Source organism: Mustela erminea, chromosome 16, assembly GCF_009829155.1.
Source record: "Mustela erminea isolate mMusErm1 chromosome 16, mMusErm1.Pri, whole genome shotgun sequence".
Lineage (NCBI taxonomy): Eukaryota > Metazoa > Chordata > Mammalia > Carnivora > Mustelidae > Mustela > Mustela erminea.
This window is the reverse complement of record NC_045629.1, coordinates 68540221-68563624: the sequence shown is the minus strand read 5'-3', so window position 1 is coordinate 68563624 and position 23404 is coordinate 68540221. Positions and strand designations below refer to the sequence as shown.

The following is a 23404-nucleotide window of genomic DNA, read 5'->3' as shown; positions in this document are numbered from 1 at the left end:
CTCGTCTCACATTCTGATCATTCAGCATGCTGTCTATTTCAAAGTAGTTGAGTAATTGCTGTATCTTAGAGAAGCTGTTTTCTGTAATTCTTTAACAGTAGCAAACATTTATTGAGCTCTTACTAGGTGCAGACATGGTTCTAAGGTATTATATCTTAGAGTCTTGGTATTCGGATTATTATTACTATTATTACAGTTAATTTACAGTTGAGGAAATTAAGACGGGGAAAGGTGAGTAATTTGCTCAAGATCATACACACGGATAGGGCAGTGATGGGTACAGAACCTGCGCCCTTAACTACAGTACTCTGCAGGGTCATTTTCAGATCTCTTTCAGTTTTCTTTTGATAGGTAAATTGTTTGAGTCAAAGACTCAGCATTTTGCTTTTGAAACCTGCGTGGCGGGAAGCTGACGGCAGGTGGGGGGCGGGGCTGGGCGGAGCCGGCAGGCCCTCGCTAGCCAATCAGAGCAGGCAGGAGCCTCCCTGCTCCCCACCCCCCACCCCGACAGCCACGCGCCAAAATTCCAAACGGGACCTCTCTCCGCTACCCGTCATCTCCCTCCGCCGAGTTCAGCGAGCCGGAACTATATAAGAAAAAGAAGTCAGCGTTCTCCCGCCACGGTCCGCTCAGGTACTGGTCACTGTCGGTGCAGGCCCTCCTCAACTTCAACCCGAAGTCCTTCGCCCGGCAGAAGGGCGAAAAGTTTCAAGCCGGCAGTTGCAGGGACGCGGCGTGGGCGGGACAGGCGGCGGAGGGATTCCGGGTGCGCGCGCTGCGGCCGCTGGCGCGGAGCTAGTGGCGCCAGAATTCGGAGCGCGGAAGAGCCCGAGCGGCTGCCGGTCAGACTGGGACCCATCTCCCGCCGCGGACGCCGGGCGAAGAGACAGGGAAGATGGTGGTCCTCCGCAGCAGTCTGGAGCTGCACAGCCACTCCGCCTCTTCGGCCACGGACCCTCTGGACCTGTCCAACGAGTTCCTCAGCCTGGAGCAGATCGGCCGGAGGCGGCTCCGTTCGGCCCGAGTCGCTGAACAGTCCGCGGTCACCGCGGCCGCCGCGGGCGTGAGTACCGGCCTGGGGCGGGCCCCTCGGGCAGGGCCTGTAGGACTGCCCGCGGCCGGTTGGCCGGGTGGGGCCCGGGGGTGGGCGGCGCGGTCCGGGTGGCAGTTGGTGGGGGGAGGGGGCTGGGAGGAGTGTTGTCGAGGACAAGTAAAATGGAAGGCTTCCGAACATCGGAGCCCCAAGGGGTGTGGGTCAGGGCAAGAGATCGGGCAGTCTGGAAGAGGGCTAGGCAGTTCGTTACTACCCCATTTCACGCAAGAGGAAACCGAAGCCCTCCGGAATCTTGGTTTGTGGAGTCGCCCCACCCCCATCTCACACACCTCCCCAACCTAGCGCCCGGGCCCCTGCCCTAGGTTCGCATCTGTTGAGCGCAGCACACGTTTCCTGACTCCCTGCCGGATGCAGGATAGATGTTTTAGGGGCCCCGGGAATGGAAAGATTGTAATTGAGGTTTCCTGACCTTCATTTGTGATCCAGAGAGGTTCGGATATAAGATAGCCGTGAATAGTACCAGGTTGCATAATGTGGAGCGATGGAGACCAACATTTCGCGTACAGCTGCTTCACTTAAGCCTCGTTAAACAGCTCCATAAGAATGGATAGTTATGATATCTATGTTACAGGCGAAAAAATGGACTCAAAGTAACCAGTGACGGGTAGATCTAAAATTGGAACTTGGATCCTCTGCTTCCAAAACCTTTCTTTATTATATCATGCTGCAGTTATAAACAATGTCTATAGGGGATGTTTCCAAGGGGGTGGAGCAGTGAAGTCTTGAAAGAGTTGCTTCTCTTTCTAGGTCTGCAGTACAGATTGGATCTTTGATTACAGAGGTAAGGCCGGGAGGGAGAGTCCCTCCCTCCACCTCTCTCTGGCAGCTGCTGAAAGAGGCGCAGGTGGAGGAGACCCCGTTAACAAAAGGCTGGAGAAGTTGAGGAAGCAGCACTAGAAAAGTCAAGGCAGCAGGAAGTAGTCTAGTTCTCTCTGAGGGAGGGTAGGCAAAGGGCTGAGAAAAACAGGACCGGAGAGAGGGTTAGGAAGTGGCAAGTCAGAATGAGAGGCCAAGGGAGAAAGAGCGTTACAAAGCATAGTTAGGAGAGTGATCAGTATATGAAATTAGTTGTCAGTATCCTCTGAAGATCAGCTGTACTGGTTGCTCCTCTCCTGAAGGGAGTGAAAAAGTATGTTTCATCTCTGCAGTTGTGATGCTGAATTGAAAAAAAAAATTTCCTGATTTTCAGGGTCATTTCTCGATCACATGTTGAGATTGAGATCTGAGGAGGCCAGACACTTCTGCAGTGTACTGGGGTCCCTTGACTTACTAACGTATGTTCAGAAAATCTGATTATTTCAATAAATATTTATTGAATGTTATCTTATGTACAGTTCTAGATCCTATGACTGTAATGATGTATTGAGCAGTATGTAATATAGGCGCTTAAAACAACTGTTTTGAATCTCAGCTTACCAATAATCTCCACTTGTTAAAAAAGGTGATACCACATTTATAGCGAGGATTAAATGTGATCATGCATTTAAGGAGATTACCTGAACACTTGGCATATAGTTAGGACTCAGTCATTGTCAGCAACTAAGACCACTGTTAATTTGAATGCCCAGTTTTCTGGAAGAAAGAAAGAAAAGAAAAGAAAAAGAAAGAAAAGAAAGAAAGAAGAACTTTCCAGTTCTTCCGGCCAAAAACCTGAGAGTTGTCCTGACCCAGCTCTCATTTCATATTAAGAAATTCTTTTGGTTCTATGGACATTGGGGAGGGTATGTGCTTTGGTGAGTGCTGTGAAGTGTGTAAACCTGGCGATTCACAGACCTGTACCCCTGGGGATAAAAATATATGTTTATTAAAAAAAAAAAAGAGAGAGAGAGAAATTCTTTTGGTTCTACTTTCAAAGTATATATGGAATCTGACCACTTCTCAGATCCTCTGTTGTTGCCATGTTGGTCCAAGCCATTATCTCTTCCCTAGGTTGTTAAAAGGGATTTTTGACTGGCCTCCTGGTTTTCCACCCTTGTATATAATGATCGCCTTCCACAACTGTCTGTTCTCAGTATAGCTTACAGAGTGATTTTTTTTTTTTTAAGATTTTAAAAAATTATTTATTTATTTGACTGACAGAGTTCACTCGTAGGTAGAGACGTGGGGCAGGTGTGGGGGGAGCTGGCTCCCAGCCAAGCAGGACAGAGCGATGTGGGGCTCGATCCCAGGACCCTGAGACCGTGACCTGAGCTGAAGGCAGAGGCTTTAACCCACTGAGCCACCCAGGCGCCCCCAGAGTGATCTTTATAAAAGTTAGAAAGTTGATCATTCCTCTGCTCAAAAAACCTCGAAGAGTGAAAGTTGAAAAGTTTGGGAGTAGCCCTACACCCCTTTCTCTTCATGATGACATCCTCTTCCATTTTTGCCTTTTTCAAAACCTTGTCTATTCCCGTTGTATTGGTCGAGCTGCTTCTTGAATACCAGGGCCTTTGTACTGGTTCTCCCCTGTGTTGAGAATACTCTTCCCCTGAATATCTGCACGATTCGTTCCTAATTTACCCTCTACATTTTGACTTTTTTTTAAGATTTTATTTATTTGTTTGACAGAGAGAGAGAGACAGCAGGAGAGGAAACACAAGCAAGGGGAGCAGGAGAGGGAGAAACAGGCTTCCTGCCGAATAGGGAGCCCGATGTGGGACTGGATCCCAGGACCCTGGGATTATAATTTGAGCCAAAGGCCGACGCTTAAGAACTAAGCCACCCAGGCTCTCCTTTTATTTTTAATTTAAAAAAAAAGTCTCATAAGTCATAGTACTTAACATTTTCCAAGAACTCAGTCCTCCTACCCTTGTGAGATAGATACGATCATCTTTGTTTTGCGGGTGAGAGAACCAAGACACAGAGACCTAAATAACATGCGCGAATTTACTTTTACAGTAAGTGATAGAGCTCCAGGTTCTACCTAGGAGAACCTAGGAATCTGTCTCTCTCAAGTCTTTGCTACTTACTTTTTCAGTGATGTTTACCCTAACCATCTTATTTAAAATTACAGATCACTCTCATTGACATGCCTCTTTACTCTGCTTTATGTTTCCTTATTACTTATCATCTTCTTACATGTTCTATTAACTTTCTACTTTTTTTTTTTTTAAGATTTTACTTATTTGTCAGAGAGAGAGCGAGCGAGAGTGAGCACAGGCAGACAGAGTGGCAGGCAGAGTCAGAGGGAGAAGCAGGCTCCCTGCGGAGCAAGGAGCCCGATGTGGGACTCGATCCCAGGACGCTGGGATCATGACCTGAGCTGAAGGCAGCTGCTTAACCAACTGAGCCACCCAGGCGTCCCAACTTTCTACTTTTTAAAATATTTTCTCTCTCCCTAAGTCAGAATGTAACTGTACAGTTCTGGACTTTTACCTTTTGTTCAGTATTATATTTCTAGGACCTAGGACAGGACCTAGAATGTAGTAGAGGCATAATAAATATTCATTGTTAACTATCCTTGGTCTAAAGGAACTGGTCTAGCAGAGTAGAACTAACACATCAATATACAGAGACTGTTTGCCGTTCTTGCCATATCAATGGTATGTGGTGGCTGAGCAGTTAGCACTCAGATGGATTGTGTAGGGTGAAAGGGATTTTTTTACCCCCAGGCTAGAATTTCCATTAGGGATTATACCTTTTTGAGACATAGTACTTCTATCTTCTATAAATTCTCCATAGACCAAATTATAATTAAAGGGTTATTTAGCATGGGATTGGATCAAAAGAAATGGTTAGCCCTGATCGATAATGTATTCATGCTGTCAAAGCCTACCAGTACCAAAAATGAAACATACCTTTGTGATTGGAATATTTTCTAATTTGGGGTCTTACATTCAATTCATTTGACTTAATTACAGCTTGCTTTTTACATCAGTCATGTATTTCAGAAACTTAACTCCTGATCACCCTGTTTGTTTTCAGGTATTCTTATCTGAGGAGCTACATATCTATTGACAGATCATTTATTAGGTTAAGTTACTTTTAAAGATGATTAAATTTATTCGTGTTTGTTAACTTGGATTTTCCTTTCTCTCAGCTCAGAAGGTGACCTTATATTCAATTCCTAAGGTACTTATAATCACCTGTTTATTAACCTCTTTCTACCTTTATAGTTTGAATATGATCTTAATCAGGTGGGCGTAGGGATTTGTTTGTTTTGGGGGTTTTTTTCGTCCTTGTATGGTTTCCCTGAAGTTTTGTTTTAAATTTTTTTCTTTCTTAAACTTTTATTTTCATCCTAATTGGATCATGAGATTTAGCATTTTCATCCATTCAGATGCCCCTTCTGTGGTTTCTTTTTCTACCAGAGTCAGACTAGGCATTGCCTATGTCTGTGCTTTCACGGGTCTGAGGTTCTTTGATTCATATTAAATTTAGGGTTCTCATGTAGTAGTAGGAGACACATAAGGGATAGTAGTGCATTGCTTTTAGGTTGTATTTACGTACATTTTTTATTCTATATGTTAGGTAAAATAAAATATGCTGTGGTATGTAGAAGTTTTTAAGTTGTTTATTTTAAGTTTGAAAAGTACTATGAATGACGCTGATATGTACAACATATGGAAGATTCTTTTTTTTTTTTTAAAGATTTTATTTATTTATTTGATAGAGATCACAAGTAGGCAGAGAGGCAGGCAGAGAGAGAGGGGGAAGCAGGCTCCCCGCTGAGCAGAGAGCCCAATGCGGGACTCGATCCCAGGACCCTGAGATCATGACCTGAGCCGAAGGCAGCGGCTGAACTCACTGAGCCACCCAGGTGCCCCATATGGAAGATTCTTTAAAACTTGGTATATAGGGGCGCCTGGGTGGCTCAGTGGGTTGGGCCTCTGCCTTTGGCTAGGGTCGTGATCTCAGGGACGTGGGATTGGGCCCCGCACGGGCTCTCTGCTCAGCGGGGAGCCTGCTTCCCACCTCTCTCTGCCTTCCTCTCTGCCTACTTGTGATCTCTCTCTCTGTCAAATAAATAAATAAAATCTTTTTAAAAATTAAAAAAAAAACTTGGTATATAACACAACACAGAAAAATGAAAAGTGTACAGTTTAGTTAATTATCACAAAGCATAAATAGGAATATTTTGACATGTTGCTATGACTGTTGCATCCTGAAGTTGAGTGACATGGCTCTCTGAATTCAAGAGTGTGTACTTGTTTGATGTAGTGATAGGCAGTCCATTTTTGTCAGTTTGTATTAAAGACTGGCCATTTGATTTTATGCTTAGAAGTTGCAATTTTTAGGGGCACCTGGGTGGCTCAGTCGGTTGGGCATCTGCCTTCGACTCAGGTCATGATCCTGGAGTCCTGGGATCAAGCCCTGCATCAAGCTCCCTGCTTGGTGGGGAGCCTTTGTCTCCCTCTCCTGCTCCCCCTGCTTGTGAGTATGCTTACTCTCGCGTGCTCGCGCCCTCTCTCTCTGCAAATAAATAATCTTTTAAAAAAAATTACAACTTTTAGAACAGGGATCTGATGAAATACTGTTCAGGATGGATTATACTGAGGGGTGCCTGGGTGACTGTCAGTTAAGTGTCTGCCTTTGGGTCAGGTCGTGTTCCTAGGGTCCTGGAATCGAGCCCCGCATTGGGCTCCCTGCTAAGTGGAGAGCCTGCTTCCACCTCTCCCTCTGCCTGCCCTCTACCTACTTGGGCTCTCTCTATCTCTCTGTCAAATAAATAAAATCTTAAAAAAAAAAAAAAGATGGATTATAGTGAACAAATATGGAGTTTGGAAGACCAGTTAAAAGATTATAATATTAATAGCTATCCGTTACATAGTAGTCGCTGTGTACCAGGCATGGTACCTAAGATACACACATACATTTGCCTTATTAAGTCACTATTATTATTATCTCCATTGCAGATATGGAAGTCAAGACACAGAGACCTTATGTAACTTGGACAAGATTGTACAGTTCTAAGTGACATCCCAAGAATCAATCCAAGGCAGTCTGTCATTAAGAGTTTGGGCTCTTAATTGATACATTATTGTCACAATAGCCCAAAGAATAGAAAACTAGAAGCTAAATTAAGGTGATAATAGAAGGAACAGAAAAAAATGCTAAATAATACTGCAAGGGGTCAGAGAGTTGTTCAGATACAAACAGGGAAGGCAGTGTTGTTTCTAAAGAGGTGAGCAGTAGGGATCCCTGGGTGGCTCAGGTGGCTCAGTGGGTTAAAGCCCCTGCCTTCAGCTCAGGTCATGATCTCAGGGTTCTGGGATCGAGCCCCGCATCCGGCTCTCTGCTCATCGGGGAGCCTGTTGCCCCCCTCCCCACCTGCTTCTCTGCCTACTTGTGATCTCTGTCTGTCAAGTAAATAAATAAAATCTTTTCAAAAAAATTTTAAAAAAGGTTAAGACTATATATCTTTGGGAGTCACCTACATAAAACTGGTAGTTGAGTTCTTCTTCTTCTTTTTTTTTTTTTTTAAAGATTTTATTTATTTATTTGACAGAGAGAGAACACAAGTAGGCAGAGAGGCAGGCAAAGAGAGAGGAGGAAGCAGGCTCCCTGCTGAGCAGAGAGCCCGATGCGGGACTCGATCCCAGGACCCTGAGATCATGACCTGAGCCGAATGCAGCGGCTTAACCCACTGAGCCACCCAGGTGCCCCTGGTAGTTGAGTTCTTAAAGGTGAATAGAAAACACAAATATATTTAAGAAGATCTGAAGTAATGGCTCGATTTTAAAGATGAGAAAAGGATGAATTATGTTTTTAAGAGAGCATGATGTGAACCAAAGGGTCAAAGCATGTAAAGAAGGGAGTGATCAGCAGCATAGAAATCAGTGAGGTGGAGCAGAGGCCATTGGATTAACTTTCAGGTGATTGTTTTGGGGCTATTGTAAGAGCTGGAGAGGTAGAAATCAAATTGCAAGAGCTTTTGGAATGGATCCGTGGTGAAGATTTGACCATGTCTATGTTTAAAGGTGAAGCTAAGGAGGGATATCACAGCTATACTGGGTTAGAATATTCTGATGAAGTTTTCAAGGAGCCCTATGTCTGCATGCTTATTTTTTTTTTTTTTTTTTTTAAAGATTTTATTTATTTATCGGGGCGGGGGGGAGAGCGAGCACAGGCAGACAGAATGGCAGGCAGAGGCAGAGGGAGAAGCAGGCTCCCCGCCAAGCAAGGAGCCCGATGTGGGACTTGATCCCAGGACGCTGGGATCATGACCTGAGCCGAAGGCAGCTGCTTAACCAACTGAGCCACCCAGGTGTCCCTGTCTGCATGCTTATTTAACTGTGATTTAAAACATCATGTTTATACTTCATTTGTTCGGTTGATATTTGAATTGATTCAGCCATATATTTTTTTGTTATGAATTAAAGCTTGGGTAAGCGTGGTCTTGTTTGGGAAAACAACATATTACTTAGTATATTTCTATTATACAATTGTGTCTACTTTGGGGAAGAGATTTTGTTACTGTAGTTGCTTCTTGTCTACTAACTTACTGATTCTGCAAGATTATAAGAGACTTACAAATCTAACAAAATATATTTTTCCCCTTTAAAACTTCATTTGGAAGAGCTATCAGTGCTCTCAGTATTTAAGTAGATTTTAGCAAAACAGTGAGGACACTACATCTGCAGGTTTAGTTTTCAGATTAAGTATGTTTTGTTTTTGTTTTTTACTTCATAGGATAATTCTTTCTAGTAATGCAAGTTGTAAAAATGTTAAAAATAGAAAGTGAAAGTCCTCATTTCTATTATCCAGTGTTAATTACTGTCACCGGTTGATATTTAACTTAACCTCTTGAGAATTATTTTGAAAAGCCATAATAAAATGTGACTTTGGTTTAATAACTGTGCTACTTTCCTAAGGAACTCAGATGTGTACAGGATAGCTCATCTAGAGGTATTTATAACACAAAAAAATTGCAGATAGTTTAGATATACATTAAGCAGTTTGTTAAATTGATTCATGTAATAGCTGGAATACTAGTCATTCATTTTATTTTATTTTTTAAGATTTATTTTCTTATTTTGAGAGAGAGTGAGCAGGGTGAGGGGCAAAGTGGGGGAGAGAGAGAGTCCCCAGTAGAGTCCCTGCTGAGTGTAGCATTGGGAGTGGGGTTGGATCCCACAACCCTGAGATCATGACCCAAGCCTAAAACAAGAGTCAGCCTAAAACAAGCCTAAAACGGAGTCACCCAGACACTCCTAGTCATTCATTTAAAAAGATTTTTAGAATAATATTTGATGGCATGAGGAAATGTTTTGTATTACTAGAAAAAAGTTACAAAACATAAATAATATCCCAATTTAAAAGTCATGTGAATATGATTGCGTAGGAAAAGAATAGTTCTTCTCTATCAGAAGATTAACAGTGATTATCATGGGTAGCTAGAGTTAAGAGTGACATTTTCATCTTTGTGCATTTCTTCTTTTTTCCCAATTATAATGGGCAAGTTTTGCTTTTATTTTTATACTGCTTTTTTAAGAAATGTTTTTGAAAGTTATTATTTTAAAATTTCCCAGTGTGTACATCTATATAGGTGATTTCCCAGGAGCCTGTTTTGTTTGTTTGTTTGTTAAGGAAAGCCTTTCTTTTTTTTTTTTTTTTTTTTTAAGATTTTTTATTTATTTGACAGAGAGATCACAAGTAGATGGAGAGGCAGGCAGAGAGAGAGAGAGAGGGAAGCAGGCTCCCTGCTGAGCAGAGAGCCCGATGGGGGACTCGATCATGACTGAGATCATGACCTGAGCCGAAGGCAGCGGCTCAACCCACTGAGCCACCCAGGCGCCCAAGGAAAGCCTTTCTTGATGCCTAGTACTTGTTTGGAGAGTGTTAAGGAAAGCCTTTCTTGATGCCTAGTACTTGTTTGGAGAGTGTTAAGGAAAGCCTTTCTTGATGCCTAGTACTTGTTTGGAGAGTGTTAAGGAAAGCCTTTCTTGATGCCTAGTACTTGTTTGGAGAGTATGAACGAAGCCACTCACTATGCAAGTCAAAGATTCTCTTATACCACTTATAAAATTAAATCTTCCAAGTTTTTCAGGGAATCTTTTTTCCCAGTAGTTAGCACCCCCCCCCCTTTTGCCTATGGAAACCGTTTTTATTATTCCCAGGAATAGAGTGACATTTACTTTCTTATTTTATTGTAATAATTAATTGTAGATAATATGAAATGTGCCATTTCAACCGTTTTTGTGTCCAGTTCGGTAGCATGAAGTACACTCATTCATTCTGCAACCATCACCGCTGTCCACCTCCGGAATTGTCACGTTCCAAACTAAAACTCTGTACCCGTTAAATAACTCCCATTCTTCCTTCCTCCTACCACCTAACATCTACCTTTCCTTCTGTCTTTATGAATTTGACTACCCTGGACCCTAGAGGAAACATAGAGTATTTGTCCTTTTGTAACTAACTTATTTCACTTAGAATAATGTCTTCAGGTTCATACTTATTGTTAAAATTTACTTCCTTTTTAAGGCTGAATAATATTTTACTGTAAGTACCACAATTTTTTAATCCATTCATCTGTCGGTGAACATTTAGATCGCATCTACCTTTGGCCATTGCAAATAATGCTGCTATGAATAGGAGTACACAAATGTCTGCTTTCATTTGTTTTGAGTATACCTAGAAGTAGGATTCCTGGATCACATGGTGATTGTGTGTTTAATTTTTTGAGGAATTGCCATATCATTTTCCATAGTGGCTGCACTATTTTGCATTCCCACCAGCAATGTACAAGGGTTCCGGTTTCTTCACATCCTTGCCAACACTTATTTTCTCTTTTTTATAATAGCTGTCCTAACATATGAGAAGTGACATCTCATTTGTGGGTTTGAGTTTGTATTTGTCTATAACTGGTTATGTTGGGCATCTTTTCATGTGTTTACTGGCCATTTGTGTATATTCTTGGGGAAATGAATTTCCTGGGGAAATTCAAGTCTTCTGCCTATTTTTTGTTTTTGTTTTTTGTTGTTGTTGTTGTTGTTGTTTAAATATAGGAGTTCTTTATATATTATGGATATCAATCCTTTGTCAGATACATGATTTGTAAATATGTTCTATTCCATGGGTTTCCATTTCATTCTGTGGATAGTGTCCTTGGCACAAAAGTTTGTAATTTTGATGAAGTCTAGCATATCTATTTTTTCTTATCTGTGCTTTCAGTATCACATCTAAGAAATCTTATGTAAAACAAATGTAATGAAAAAATTTTTAGCTCCATATCCCCTTGTACTTTTTTTTTTTAAAGATTTTATTTATTTATTTATTTATTTATTTATTTATTTATTTTTAAAGATTTTATTTATTTACTTGAGAGAGAGACAGTGAGAGAGAGCATGAATGAGGAGAAGGTCAGAGAGAGAAGCAGACTCCCCATGGAGCTGGGAGTCCGATGCGGGACTCGATCCCGGGACTCCAGGATCATGACCTGAGCCGAAGGCAGTCGTCCAACCAACTGAGCCACCCAGGCGTCCCTGTGTTTATTTATTTGACAGACATCACAAGTAGGCAGAGAGGCAGGCAGAGAGAGGAAGGGAAGCAGGCTCCCTGCTGAGCAGAGAGCCCGACGTGGGGCTCGATCCCAGGACCCTGAGATCATGACCTGAGCCGAAGGCAGAGGCTTTAACCCACTGGAGCCACCCAGGCACCCCTCTCTTGTACATTTTTAAGGATTCCTTTAAAATGCTTTTGCTATCTAAGGTGTTCCTCATTCCCATTAGTTTAAATACTTAAAAAGGAGATCATTTCAGTCATTGTTTAGTGTTGACATTAGAAAATGAAACTATTATACCAGTCTTTTTATCTACTGAAATTTGAAAACCATAGTTATGTGATACCTGTCTTGGAACATTAAAAACATAATACGTAAGCATGTTTCTTTAGCAATCAGAAATGTTATCTTGATTCTTTTTTTCCCTCTAATTTGTATTTCTAATTCATGGAAGCCACAGCATTTTATCTTGATATATTTTTATACTTAAAACTAATTTATTAAGTATCCTTTCATACTTGCAAAACAAAATTTAAACTTTTTAATATTTGTGATCACAAGTCTCTAAGAAAATACAGCTTATAATATTCAGTTAATGCAAACAACAAAAGCATACTTACGTTGATTAAAAATGATGAAACAGAAAGTTAGATTTCATTGGGATTTCATGTGATTGAAGTCCCAGCAATTAGTTCATATGTCTGTGGAGGAATCTTACTGCTGAAGACAATGTTTGGCATCAGTTCCATTGTTCTTATAAATGTAAGCACCGAGAAACATTGTTCATATAAATAAGTAGGCAGTAATGAAAGAAGTTTAGCAGTGCCACTCAGTTTTTCTGGCTTCTATACCAAAAACACTTGCCAAAATTATTTTTTATGGTCTTTTAGCTTGATTAGGTCTCCTTTCAATTTTGTTGAAAGCAGAGAATGAGAAACTGCCTCACAAAGGAAAGGATTTGTTACCGATCTCTGTCATTCAATTTCTTAACACCTAACACTAGTGTTTTTCATTGTTTGGCTTTAGGAAGATTTTTAGGGCCTTGAGGCAGTCCATGATAGTAAGATTCAGAATGAGTGAGTGAGGTGACTTTCTTTTGTAAAGTGAGAGAAAGGTAAATGAAAGAAGGTGCCTTCTCAAGCATCTTCTATGTACAGAAAAAGTACATAGGGAAGTTAAGAATCTGGAAGTATAAATAAAAATTTTCTTAGAAAGTCTTGTTATATTACATCTAAGATGTAGGTGTTCATTTTAAAAATAATACACCTACTTAAAACATCCTTATGTATTTTTTCAAACATATTTATATATAGGTACACTGATAAAAGTAACAAACCCATACATCACTAATATTTTATGAAATACCTGTTTAATTCCTTTTTTTTTAAAGATTTTATTTATTTGACAGAGAGAGAGATAAACAAGTAGGCAGAGAAGCAGGCAGAGAGAGAGGGGGAAGTAGGCTCCCTACTGAGCAGAGCCAGATGTGGGGGGCTCAATTCCAGGATCCTGAGATCATGACCTGAGCCGAAGAGGGAGGCTTAACCCACTGAGCCACCCAGGCGCCCCAATACCTGTCTAATCAACACAAATCCTTGTGGATTAAATATCCTTATTTTACTTGTGAACCAATGAGATATTCTGCTCAAAGCAAAATTAAATGACAAAATGTCCTGATAAAACAAAATGAAATGACTGTAAAGCCAGCCTAAAGGGGGGGGGTAATACTAATATTGCAGGTTTTTTAAAATACTGTCTGTTTTTTAAAAATTATCAATTTTCTGAGTAGTACAGCATGTAATCCGTGTTGTTAGGTATTTTTACCTTCTCTTCTTATGTGAAAGTCACATTTATATGGGGACACTTGCCTGGGTGCCTCTGTCGGTTGATTCAGCCTTCGGCTCAGGTCATGATTCCTGGGTCCTGGAATCAAGTCCCACATTGGGCTCCTTGCACAGCAGGGAACCTGCTTCTTCTTCTGCCTGATGCTCCCCCTGTTCGTGCTCTGTCTCTGACAAATAAGTAAATAAATCTTTAGAAAAAGAAAGAAAGTAGCCTTTATATGATTTCAGAGAGATGTGTGTGAACTTTTGGATACTTTTCTGACAGAACCTCTGTAGCTCATAAAGTAGCCACTAAGAGAAACTCTAGTCTATTGAACAATAATAAAGTCACCTAGAGCACTGTGGTTTTTACAGCAGATGAACCATACATAAACAGTCTTTGAATTCAGATGTTGCATCATCTGGATGAAACTGAAATAGATGGTCGTAACTCCTTTTTATCATCCAAGGCCGAATTAACAATTCCGCTGGTCCAGTTGAAGGTTGCTGTCAGTGGGTTGCCTGGCAGGCAATGGTTTGTGTATCTTTCTAATTTCTGTAGCCTTAAAATAAAGGCGTATTTAGTGTTATGAGCCGTTAAAACTTTTTGTCAGTTGGGGAAAACTTTTAGAGTGCTTGCTATGAAACAGAGCTATAAGCCATCAATAAATCCTGTTAGCCATTTCATAGACGTTGCTGATACGTGTTTATCATAAAAATGATTATTTAGCTTAAATACTCGTGTAGTTTCTTGGGGAGATGCCGAATGATGCTGCCCCAGAAGCAGTTGTTGCAAACTTGTATTCAGAGAAAACTCTCAGAAGGCGTTTAACTTGGGGATTTTGACTGAAGAAAAACTTAGATCCCTTTCTCAATTTTTCTTAAAGGATGCATCTTCAGTTAAAGAAGTTGAGACCTATCACCGGACACGTGCTTTGAGATCTTTGAGAAAAAATGCCCAGAATTCTTCAGATTCTAGTTTTGATAAGAATTTGGAAATAACAGAGAAACATGCTAATGGAAGACATTTTACAAGGTAAAACAAGATGGTTGAATGCTAATTTAAAATAGTTTTAAAATAATTTAGGATTTGCATTAACTTTTAAGTGTATTCTTGCCCCCATCATCAAGATTCCAGGGTTGTAAAATGTAATTTGAAATGAAATTGCCACAGATGAATATTACTGAGTTAAAATTTTAATATGTAGTTTGTTTTTATATTCTTGTTCAAAGACGATATTTGCGATATGTGTGAGCACAGCTGACAAAGTTGCTTGATAATTACTTGAGTGTGTGACTTTGTGATTTCAACTTGCTTATGATATGTGGTTCTACTTTATACTTAATACAAAGTCTTTATTTAAAATAGTAGTTATTTTTCTCATCATTTGCTATCAAGTATTTGATCAGTTCTGAGTCATTTATGAATTTGTGTGTTGGTGCACTTCTAAAAGCAGTCTTCACGTAGGAAGTGGAACATTTTTTTTTTTTTAACTTGTCTAAGGGGACTAGATGATTTATACATGTGTAAATTTCATTTCTCAAGAACCCTGAGCTAGATGGCCTGAATTCCACTTTAATATTCAAGAAACTATTTTCAGTGAATTAGGTAGTTAGGTAATCCAGGGAACTTGGATTTGTTTGGTTTGGGACAGATTTAAATCTAATTAGCTAAAAACCTTCACTTTTCTTCCCGCTTTGGTGGGCCTGACATAAATGGAAGGGGTGCCAATTAGAATAAAATTTCTTTGATGAAATAATTGCTTTATACATTAATTCTTCTCATAAAGAAATTTTTCATAGTAACTTACAAGACTGGAGCCCTCCTACTTTTTTTTTTTTTTTTTTTTTTAAGACTTATTAAATTATCTTCTACACCCAATGTGGGGCTCAAGCTTATGACTCTGAGATCGAGTCACATACTCCACTGTGCAAGCCAGCCAAGCACCCCTAGGGTGCTCCTATTCTTAATTAAAACCTTGATTATTTTGTGTAACATTTTTCAGATAAGTGACATCGTGCCTTTTGCTTTTTGTTAGTATTATTTAAATAGTCTCTCATTATATAAATTTGCATCATTTCATCCATTTATTTTTTTTTTTAAGATTTAAAAAAAAATTTTTTTATTTGTCAGAGAGAGAGATCACAAGTAGGCAGAGAGGCAGACAGAGAGAGAGGGGAAAGCAGGCTCCCCGCTGAGCAGAGAGCCCGATGTGGGGCTTGATTCCAGGACCCTGAGATCATGACCTGAGCCAAAGGCAGAGGCTTAACCCAGTGAGCCACCCAGGCGCCCCCATTTCATCCATTATTTATGGTGTGTTTACTACTGTATTTCACAGGATCCAAGATAGCAGAATTGAAACACTCATTGTTTTATGAGACAGTAAAAAAGAAGAAAACTGAAAGTTAAAATAAGATACTCCATCAATTTTATTTTTAAAGATTTTATTTATTTATCTGACAGATAGATCACAAGTAGGCAGAGAGGCAGACAGAGAGAGGAAGGGAAGCAGGCTCCCCGCTGAGCAGAGAAGCGGATGCGGGGCTGGATCCCAGGACTCTGGGATCATGACCTGAGCCGAAGGCAGAGGCTTTAACCCACTGAGCCACCCAGGCGCCCCTATTCCATCAATTTTAAGACACATCCTAATTTCAGAGATGTTAAAAATGGAGGGAAATGTACGATTTACAGAATTGGTGAAATATAATTTAAGTTACCCCGTATTTCTGAAACTTGAAGTCTTTGGGGGGTCAGGAAAGTGGACCATGGATTCTCTGTGAGAATTTTAAACTTTATTTCATGATCTGAAGAAAAAATAAACATTCTGGGTCATCTAAATTGCTGCCTTCTAGAGAATAGTCAAAATTTCATGCCCTACATTGGTGTTTACAACTAAGTAGGCACCACCTAGTACTGCTTGAGTTAGCTCAAGTTCATGAGGTAAAAATTGAGTTTGACCTTGATACATAAGTGATACTTAGAAGAGGAAGCCATGGATTTGATGTCATGACATGCTGTTCAGATGAGATTTTGGAGCACTTGAAATAAAGAGAAGTGGATGAATTGAGTCATGATACACAACAAACATGATGTACAACATACCAAACTCAAGAGAAACTGTACCACAGTTACAGTGTGTCTGTACCACATTCACACAACAAAGGGCTATTTTATTTCAGCAAAACCTCATATGTTAATATTTTTGTTAGTGGTTTTATTGGTTTTATTTGTATAAGATATAAATGAATTTCTCTTTAGTTTGACTTGTATATAGTCATAAAAAATTTAATGTGGGGGGGCGCCTGGTGGCTCATTCAGTTAAGCATCAGACTCTTGATTTCAGCTCAGGTCAGGATCTGGGGTTCTGGCATCTAAGCACAGCATCGGGCTCTGCACTCAGCAGGGAGTCTCCTTAAGGATTCTCTCCCTCTGCCCTTCCCGTTGCTCACTCTCACATGCACTGTCTCTCTCAAATAAATAAATCAAATTTTTTTTTAATAAATCAATCTTTAAAAAAAAAGAATGTTAAAAATTTAATGTTGGAAGTTCTTAAAAGTTTTTACTTTTAAAAGTTTATGTACCTTGGGACGCCTGGGTGGCTCAGTTGGTTGGACGACTGCCTTCGGCTCAGGTCATGGTCCCGGAGTGCCGGGATCAAGTCCAGCTTCGGGCTCCCAGCTCCACGGGGAGTCTGCTTCTCTCTCTGACCTTCTCCTCACTCATGTTCTCTCTCACTATCTCTCTCTCAAATAAATAAAATCTTTAAAAAAAAAAAATTTTTTTTTAAGTTTATGTACCTTACTCAAGTTTATGAAACATTGTCCTGGCCTTTATGCTCAAAAACTATTAGAGCAGTATTAAAATAAGTGCTGGAGCGCCTGGGTGGCTCAGTGGGGGGTTAAGCCTCTGCCTTCGGCTCAGGTCATGATCTCAGGGTCCTGAGATCGAGCCCTGCGTTGGGCTCTCTGCTCCGCAGGGAGCCTGCTTCCTCCTCTCTCTCTCTCTGCCTCTCTGCCTACTTGTGATCTCTGTCTGTCTAGTAAATAAATAAAATCTTTTATAAAAAAAAAAATAAGTGCTTTTTCAATCTAGATTTAAAGATGAGTGACTTGGTATTTTGGAATTTGATTCCTTTTAAAATATATTGAATTGCTGTCTTTAAAAGTTTTTTTATTTTTATTAGAAAGGGAAGAGAAGAGGGAGGGGGAGAAAGAGGATCTTAAGCAGAGATCCTGGATGCTTCACATCCAGTGAGGAGCCTGACCCGGGGCTCTGTCTCATAACCGCTGAGATCATGACCTGAGCTGAAATCAGAAGAGAAGAGGGAGGGGGAGAAAGAGGATCTTAAGCAGAGATCCTGGATGCTTCACATCCAGTGAGGAGCCTGAACCGGGGCTCGATCTCATAACCCCTGAGATCATGACCTGAGCTGAAATCAGTAGTCGGATGCTTAACCAACTGATCCAACCAGGCACCTCTAAAATTATTTTTGAATAACAACTTGATGGAGATGTAATTGACATACCTTAAGATTCACAGTACTGTGCTGTCATCACTGCTGTCCAATTTTGCAACATTTTCATCACCCCAGAAAGAAACCCTGTATCTCCCACCCCCTTCTCCCTCCTTCCCACTGGCCCCTTGGAAACCACTAATCTACTTTCTGTCTTTATGAATTTGCCTATTCTGGACATTTTATGTAAATGGAATCATATTCATGGCCTTTTGTGTCTGGCTTCTTTCCCTCAGTATGATGTTTTGAAGGTTTATTTTACTGTAGTACCTGCCAGCACTTCATTCTTTTTTTGCTGAATAAGATTCCATTGCATAAATATATCATGTTTTGTTCATCCACTCATTAGTTGATGAACATTTGGATTGTTTCTACTTTGTGGCTGTTTTGAATGATACTGTGAACATTGGTGTTCAAATTTTGTGTGGACATAGGGTTTTGATTGATTGGAGGTATATATCTGGAAGTGAATTGCTGGGTCAAATGGCAACTGTTTGAACATTGAGGAACTGCTGAGTAGTTGGCTAAAGCAGCTTTACCATTTTCCATCCTCATTAGCAGCAAATGAGGGTTCCAATTTCTCCAGTCCTCATCAACACTTGTCGTAGTCTTTGGCTCTAGCCATTTTTAAAAATGAGTGTAAAAGTATCTTTGTGGTTCTGATTTACATTTCCTTGATGGTTAATAGCATTGGATGTCTTTTCATGTGCTTATTGGCTATTTATATGTCTTCTGTGGAGAAGAACTTCTAGCTTAAAAAATAATCTGTGTATTCAGATCTTTATTACAAAGACTGATATTTTACAGAGTGATAACATTAGAATCTGTTTGTATAAGACTTAGACTAACTGGCCCTCAGTGTTGAGTTTTGGTTTATGTAGTTTTCTGCTTCTTATTAGGGTGACCCTTTTTGCTGTTGCTAGTTTGCCTGACTGTAGTAATCTCTCTACTTGCTTCCTTTCTGTGTCCCTCCATCCGTTTTGTTTTCTGTCTGAAGCTCAAAGACCAGAAGACCAAAACTGTTAGAATAATATAGAAAGATTTGAGTAACTGTACCTGAGGGCAAGATCTATATTTCTTTGGTTCTGGAGTTCCTAACTAGGGTCCAGTAATTGCAGTTTTCATGGGGCACATGATGAAACTTCTGAAATAATGTATAAATTTGTATGTGTGTATATAGTTTTCTAGGTAGAAAAGATCTGTAGCTTTTATCAGATTTACAGAGGTTAACAAAAGTCCAGGCACCTGTTTCTATAAACAGTTTCACTGGGACACAGCCATACCCATTCGTTCTAAGGCTGTTTTACTGCTTCAGTGCCAAAGTTGTATGACAAGAGACTGTATGACTCATAAACCTAAATATTTACTCTCCAGCTGTTAAAGGGGAAGGTGCTCCCATTCCCCTAAAGGCAAGAAGGAAAGAAAGAGAGGAAGGGAAGGAAGTAAAGAAGGGCCGAGAGGGAGTGAGAGAGAAAGAACAAACATGGCTTTAATCACTGTGTTCCTAGCATTTAATAGGGGCCTTGTTTATAGAAGTGTGGGACTACATGGTATGGAGGGAGGGGCTCCTTCATGAGAAATGTCTAGGAGCCCGCGAACAGACTAGGTCGTGACCTGTGGATGGATTGCTCACATGTTTTTATTTTGTTCTTGGTTCTTACCAAAAGAGAGAATTAGTGATGACTTACCTTGCTGTAAGAATATATGATTTAACTCTTCTGGGTAAGATGGTTCCATTTTATTTTAAAGTGTCACATTTGAAATCACATGTGTATAACCAGCCCACTTCGAAATAGCTTGACACATGGGTTGTTTAATAGATGTAGCTATCCAAATATGGATAATTGAATCTCTAAAAATAAATTAATGAGATAAACGGTTTTGTTTGCTCAATGGGTTTTGGAAAAAAGATGAGGAGAAGATAATTGTTTTTTTTAAACCTTGGAAAGTATTCTTTCCTATTTCAGTAGATACTGTCTGCCAGTTTGTAAGTGAGATATCTGATTCACAAATGGGATTGTTTCTGCGTATGAAAGATAATGCATGTCATATAGAGATTGTAGCCAGCAAATGTTTTTAGAAGAAAATTAACATATTTTTAAGGGATATTAGTTCTGTTTATAGTTATAAATATCTCAAGGATGTGGGATCACTATATCCCTGTGGTATAAAATACATTGTCTTGTTTTTGCTCAATACTTACAGTTCAATTAAACCTATTTAGGCTAAGGAGATAATTTCTTTTTTTAAGTCGGATACTTTGATTTGATTAATTCTGTTTAAGAATTAATATATATGTCATTGCATTTCACAACATGGTTCTCAGATTTTGTTTACCCCTAACTGGCATAAGCATAGATACTCTAAAGCTTTTCAATTTTCGGTGTTTTTTAGGCTTTTAGGAATCTAGGAGTATTTGCTCTCTAAGCTGATAGACCTTTTTACCCTACTTTGTAGTATTATGAAATCTAAGATTTAAAATTATGTCAATTATTTTAAATTATTTAATATATTTTTTCACATAGGCAGTTGGCCAGACAGCAGGCTGATAAGAAAAAAGAAGAGTGCAAAGAAGGTAAGTAATGTGAAAGGCATTTCAGATTGAAAACCTGTAAGTCATATTTTGTTTACAGATATATTGAGGTACATAAAATAAACTGTACATATTTAAAGTGTGTAGTTTGTTGGTTTGTTGTAAGTGTATGCTGTGAACCACCACCACAATAAGATAGTGGAGTGAACGGTCACTGCCAAAAACTTCCTCAGGCCTCTTTATAATTGTTCCCCCACCTCCTGTCCAGGCCTTCCACACACCAAGATTCCTGAGCAATCTCCAGTCTGCTCTCTATCACTGTAATTTAGTTTTCATTTTCATTTTCATTTAAATGAAATTATGCAGTTGCATTCTTTTTGTCTGGCTTTCTTTCTCTTAGCATAATTGCTTTGAGTATCATCCACATTGTAGCATTTTCTTGCCAAGTATTCCATTATATGGATATAGCACAGTTTGGTCCCCCCCCCCACCTGTTTTATTGTGATACATTGACACATAACATTGTGCATGTTTAAGGTATACAGTAAATGTTGATTTTTGGTACATTTATATCTTGCGAAATGATTACTATCATAGCTTTAACTAACACCAGCATCATGTTGCATAATTACCATTTCTTTTTTGTGGTGACAACATTTAAGATCTACTCTCTAGCAACTTTGATACTTGTCTTATAGGTGGAAATTTCTATTTTGACCAACATCTCTCCTTCTCCCTCACTTGCCAGTCCCTGGTAACTAAGATTTAGTCTCTGTTTCTATGAGTTTGGTTTTTTTTAGATTCCACACTTAAATGATGTTACACAGTATTTGTCTTTCTCTGATTTCTTTAATTTAGCGTCCTGCCCTCAGGGTCCATCCATGTTATTGCAAATGGCAGGATATTCTTCTTTCTCATGGCTGAATGGTAGTCTGTTGTATAATGTGTATATTTTACGTCTTCTTTATCCATTCATCCGTTGAGGAACACTTAGGTTTTTTCCATAATTCGTTTATTCCTCTTTTGGTAGACATTGAGTTATTTCCAGTTCGGGGCTATCACATTTGAACAGTTGTGTACAAATTTTTGTATTACGTATCTTTCCTTTCCTCTGGAAAGCAGAATGCTAGATCATATGGTAGGTGTATATTGTGACTTTATTTTTGTTTTCTATTATTTTTAAGAAAGGTAAGTTTAAAATCTTGTGATTTGTTATATGAAAGTGTAGCTATTCAGTTGTTGATTTTAGAATCGTTTTATAAATGCCATTACTTAAAATCTTTCCATTTTATGTACACATCTTGAAGACAAAGTGATTCCAGTTACTCGGTCACTGAGGACTAGAAACATTGTTCAAACTAAAGAACATTTGCACGAAGAGAATGGTGACGTTGAAGTTCGCCGCAGTTGCAGGATTAGGAGTCGCTATAGTAGTGTGAACCAGTCTGTGCTGTTTGACAAACTTATAACGAAGTAAGTAAAAATTATTTAGATCAAGATGATTTAGCTGGAAAAACTTTTTGTTGAGGAGGGGTCATAAATTTAAATTTAAACTAGCTTGCATATTCATCTGTGTAAAGCATAAAGGAGACTGATTAGTAGAGGGCTTTGTAATAGTTCTATATATGTATTTAAATTCTTGGAAGGAAATTTTAGAATATTTTTACGCAGGTAAATCAGTGCCTCGTATAGAGATATTTAAAATCCCAGCACTCAAAAAATACAATGGAAGACAAATAAAGTTTTTTAAAATGTACTACTCTTTAACAGTTTTAGCTTATATTATGTCAATTTTCTTAAAGCACTGCCGAAGCTGTACTTCAGAAAATGGATGACATGAAGAAGATGCGTAGACAGCGAATGAGGGAACTTGAAGACTTGGGAGTATTTAATGAAACAGAAGAAGTAAATCTATCCTTCCTCAGCCCTGAAACTAGTGTAACATTGTGTGTCAACTATACTGCAATAAAAAATATGTATATATATATCTCCTTCCATTTAGGGGATGATTTAATGACCTCCAGTTTAACCTTTTTCTTATGGTACCTGTCCATTTTTTGGTTAAATTATTCATCATTTTCAACATTTTTAAACTGTACAGCATTTGTTTGATCAGTCACTAGTTAATTGCTGTAGTTGTAAGAGTTTGTAGCTATAAATACCTTCATTTTAAGCAGGATAGGAAGATCCTACTGAATTTTTTTAATATACTGAATGTTAATAGCTTTTGTTTAAACATTTTTAGGGGAATCTTAATATGTACACAAGAGGAAAACAAAAAGGTATTCAAAGAACTGATGAGGAAACGACTGACAATCAAGAAGGCAGTGTGGGTTAGTCTTTTGTTCTGCTTCTGGGTTTGCATTTCAGCACTTTTTATTTAGTAAGAGATAGCTTTTTTATTCAGAAGTTGTGACATTTCTCGTAGTTTTTGAGAGATCGAAGGGTTGGTCATAATTGAAAAGTGAGGGCAGGGAAGTGTTTTAAAAGATAATAGGTCCTATTTGGGAAAGTACTTGAAATCAACAAATCTAAAGCAAACAAACCTGGTTTGCATATATAATACATCTGCAGACAATACATCTCTACCTGTTAAAAGGTGATTAAAATTAAGTTTCGCTCTTCTGTTTAAAAGTTGCTACTGTAATTTATTAGAACTTCTCTTGAGTGAAAACCGGTTTTCTCAAATGCATTTTAAATATTTGGTGAGGGTATTTCACATTTTCATAAGTAGATTATTTGAGTTACGCTCGATGTAACTCAGTGACAGCCAGAAGGGCTGGATGGAATTTAAAACTTAAGTATGAAAGGCAAAAGCTAGATAAGGGGATTCTCTAATTTGTCAACATGTTAAATTAACTTGGAAACCTAAGTAGAGTCACTTACATTAATGAAATTAGCAGCAATACCATAAAGTTTAGCTTAGAACTTAGTAGCCTTTAAACTTCTTTTCCTACTTCCTTTTTTCCTTCCTCTGGATATTTTTAATTCTGCATT

The 23404-nt window shown here is 39.1% G+C and overlaps 1 protein-coding gene across 2 annotated transcripts in view; it reads left to right on the top strand.

Moving 5' to 3' along the window:
* Positions 1-497: 497 nt before the first annotated feature.
* The window catches only part of ATAD2 (ATPase family AAA domain containing 2), a 72467-nt gene continuing 49560 nt past the window's right edge, over positions 498-23404 (top strand). Inside the window, exons 1-7 of one of the 2 annotated variants that reach the window (XM_032315631.1) lie at positions 498-1063; positions 3937-3990; positions 14248-14396; positions 20400-20449; positions 21715-21880; positions 22210-22312; positions 22653-22740. In XM_032315631.1, the coding sequence (XP_032171522.1) occupies positions 896-1063; positions 3937-3990; positions 14248-14396; positions 20400-20449; positions 21715-21880; positions 22210-22312; positions 22653-22740 (778 nt within the window). In that variant the 5' untranslated portion in view covers positions 498-895. The remainder of the gene's footprint in view (positions 1064-3936; positions 3991-14247; positions 14397-20399; positions 20450-21714; positions 21881-22209; positions 22313-22652; positions 22741-23404) is intronic. The other variant, XM_032315633.1, reaches the window with a different exon arrangement.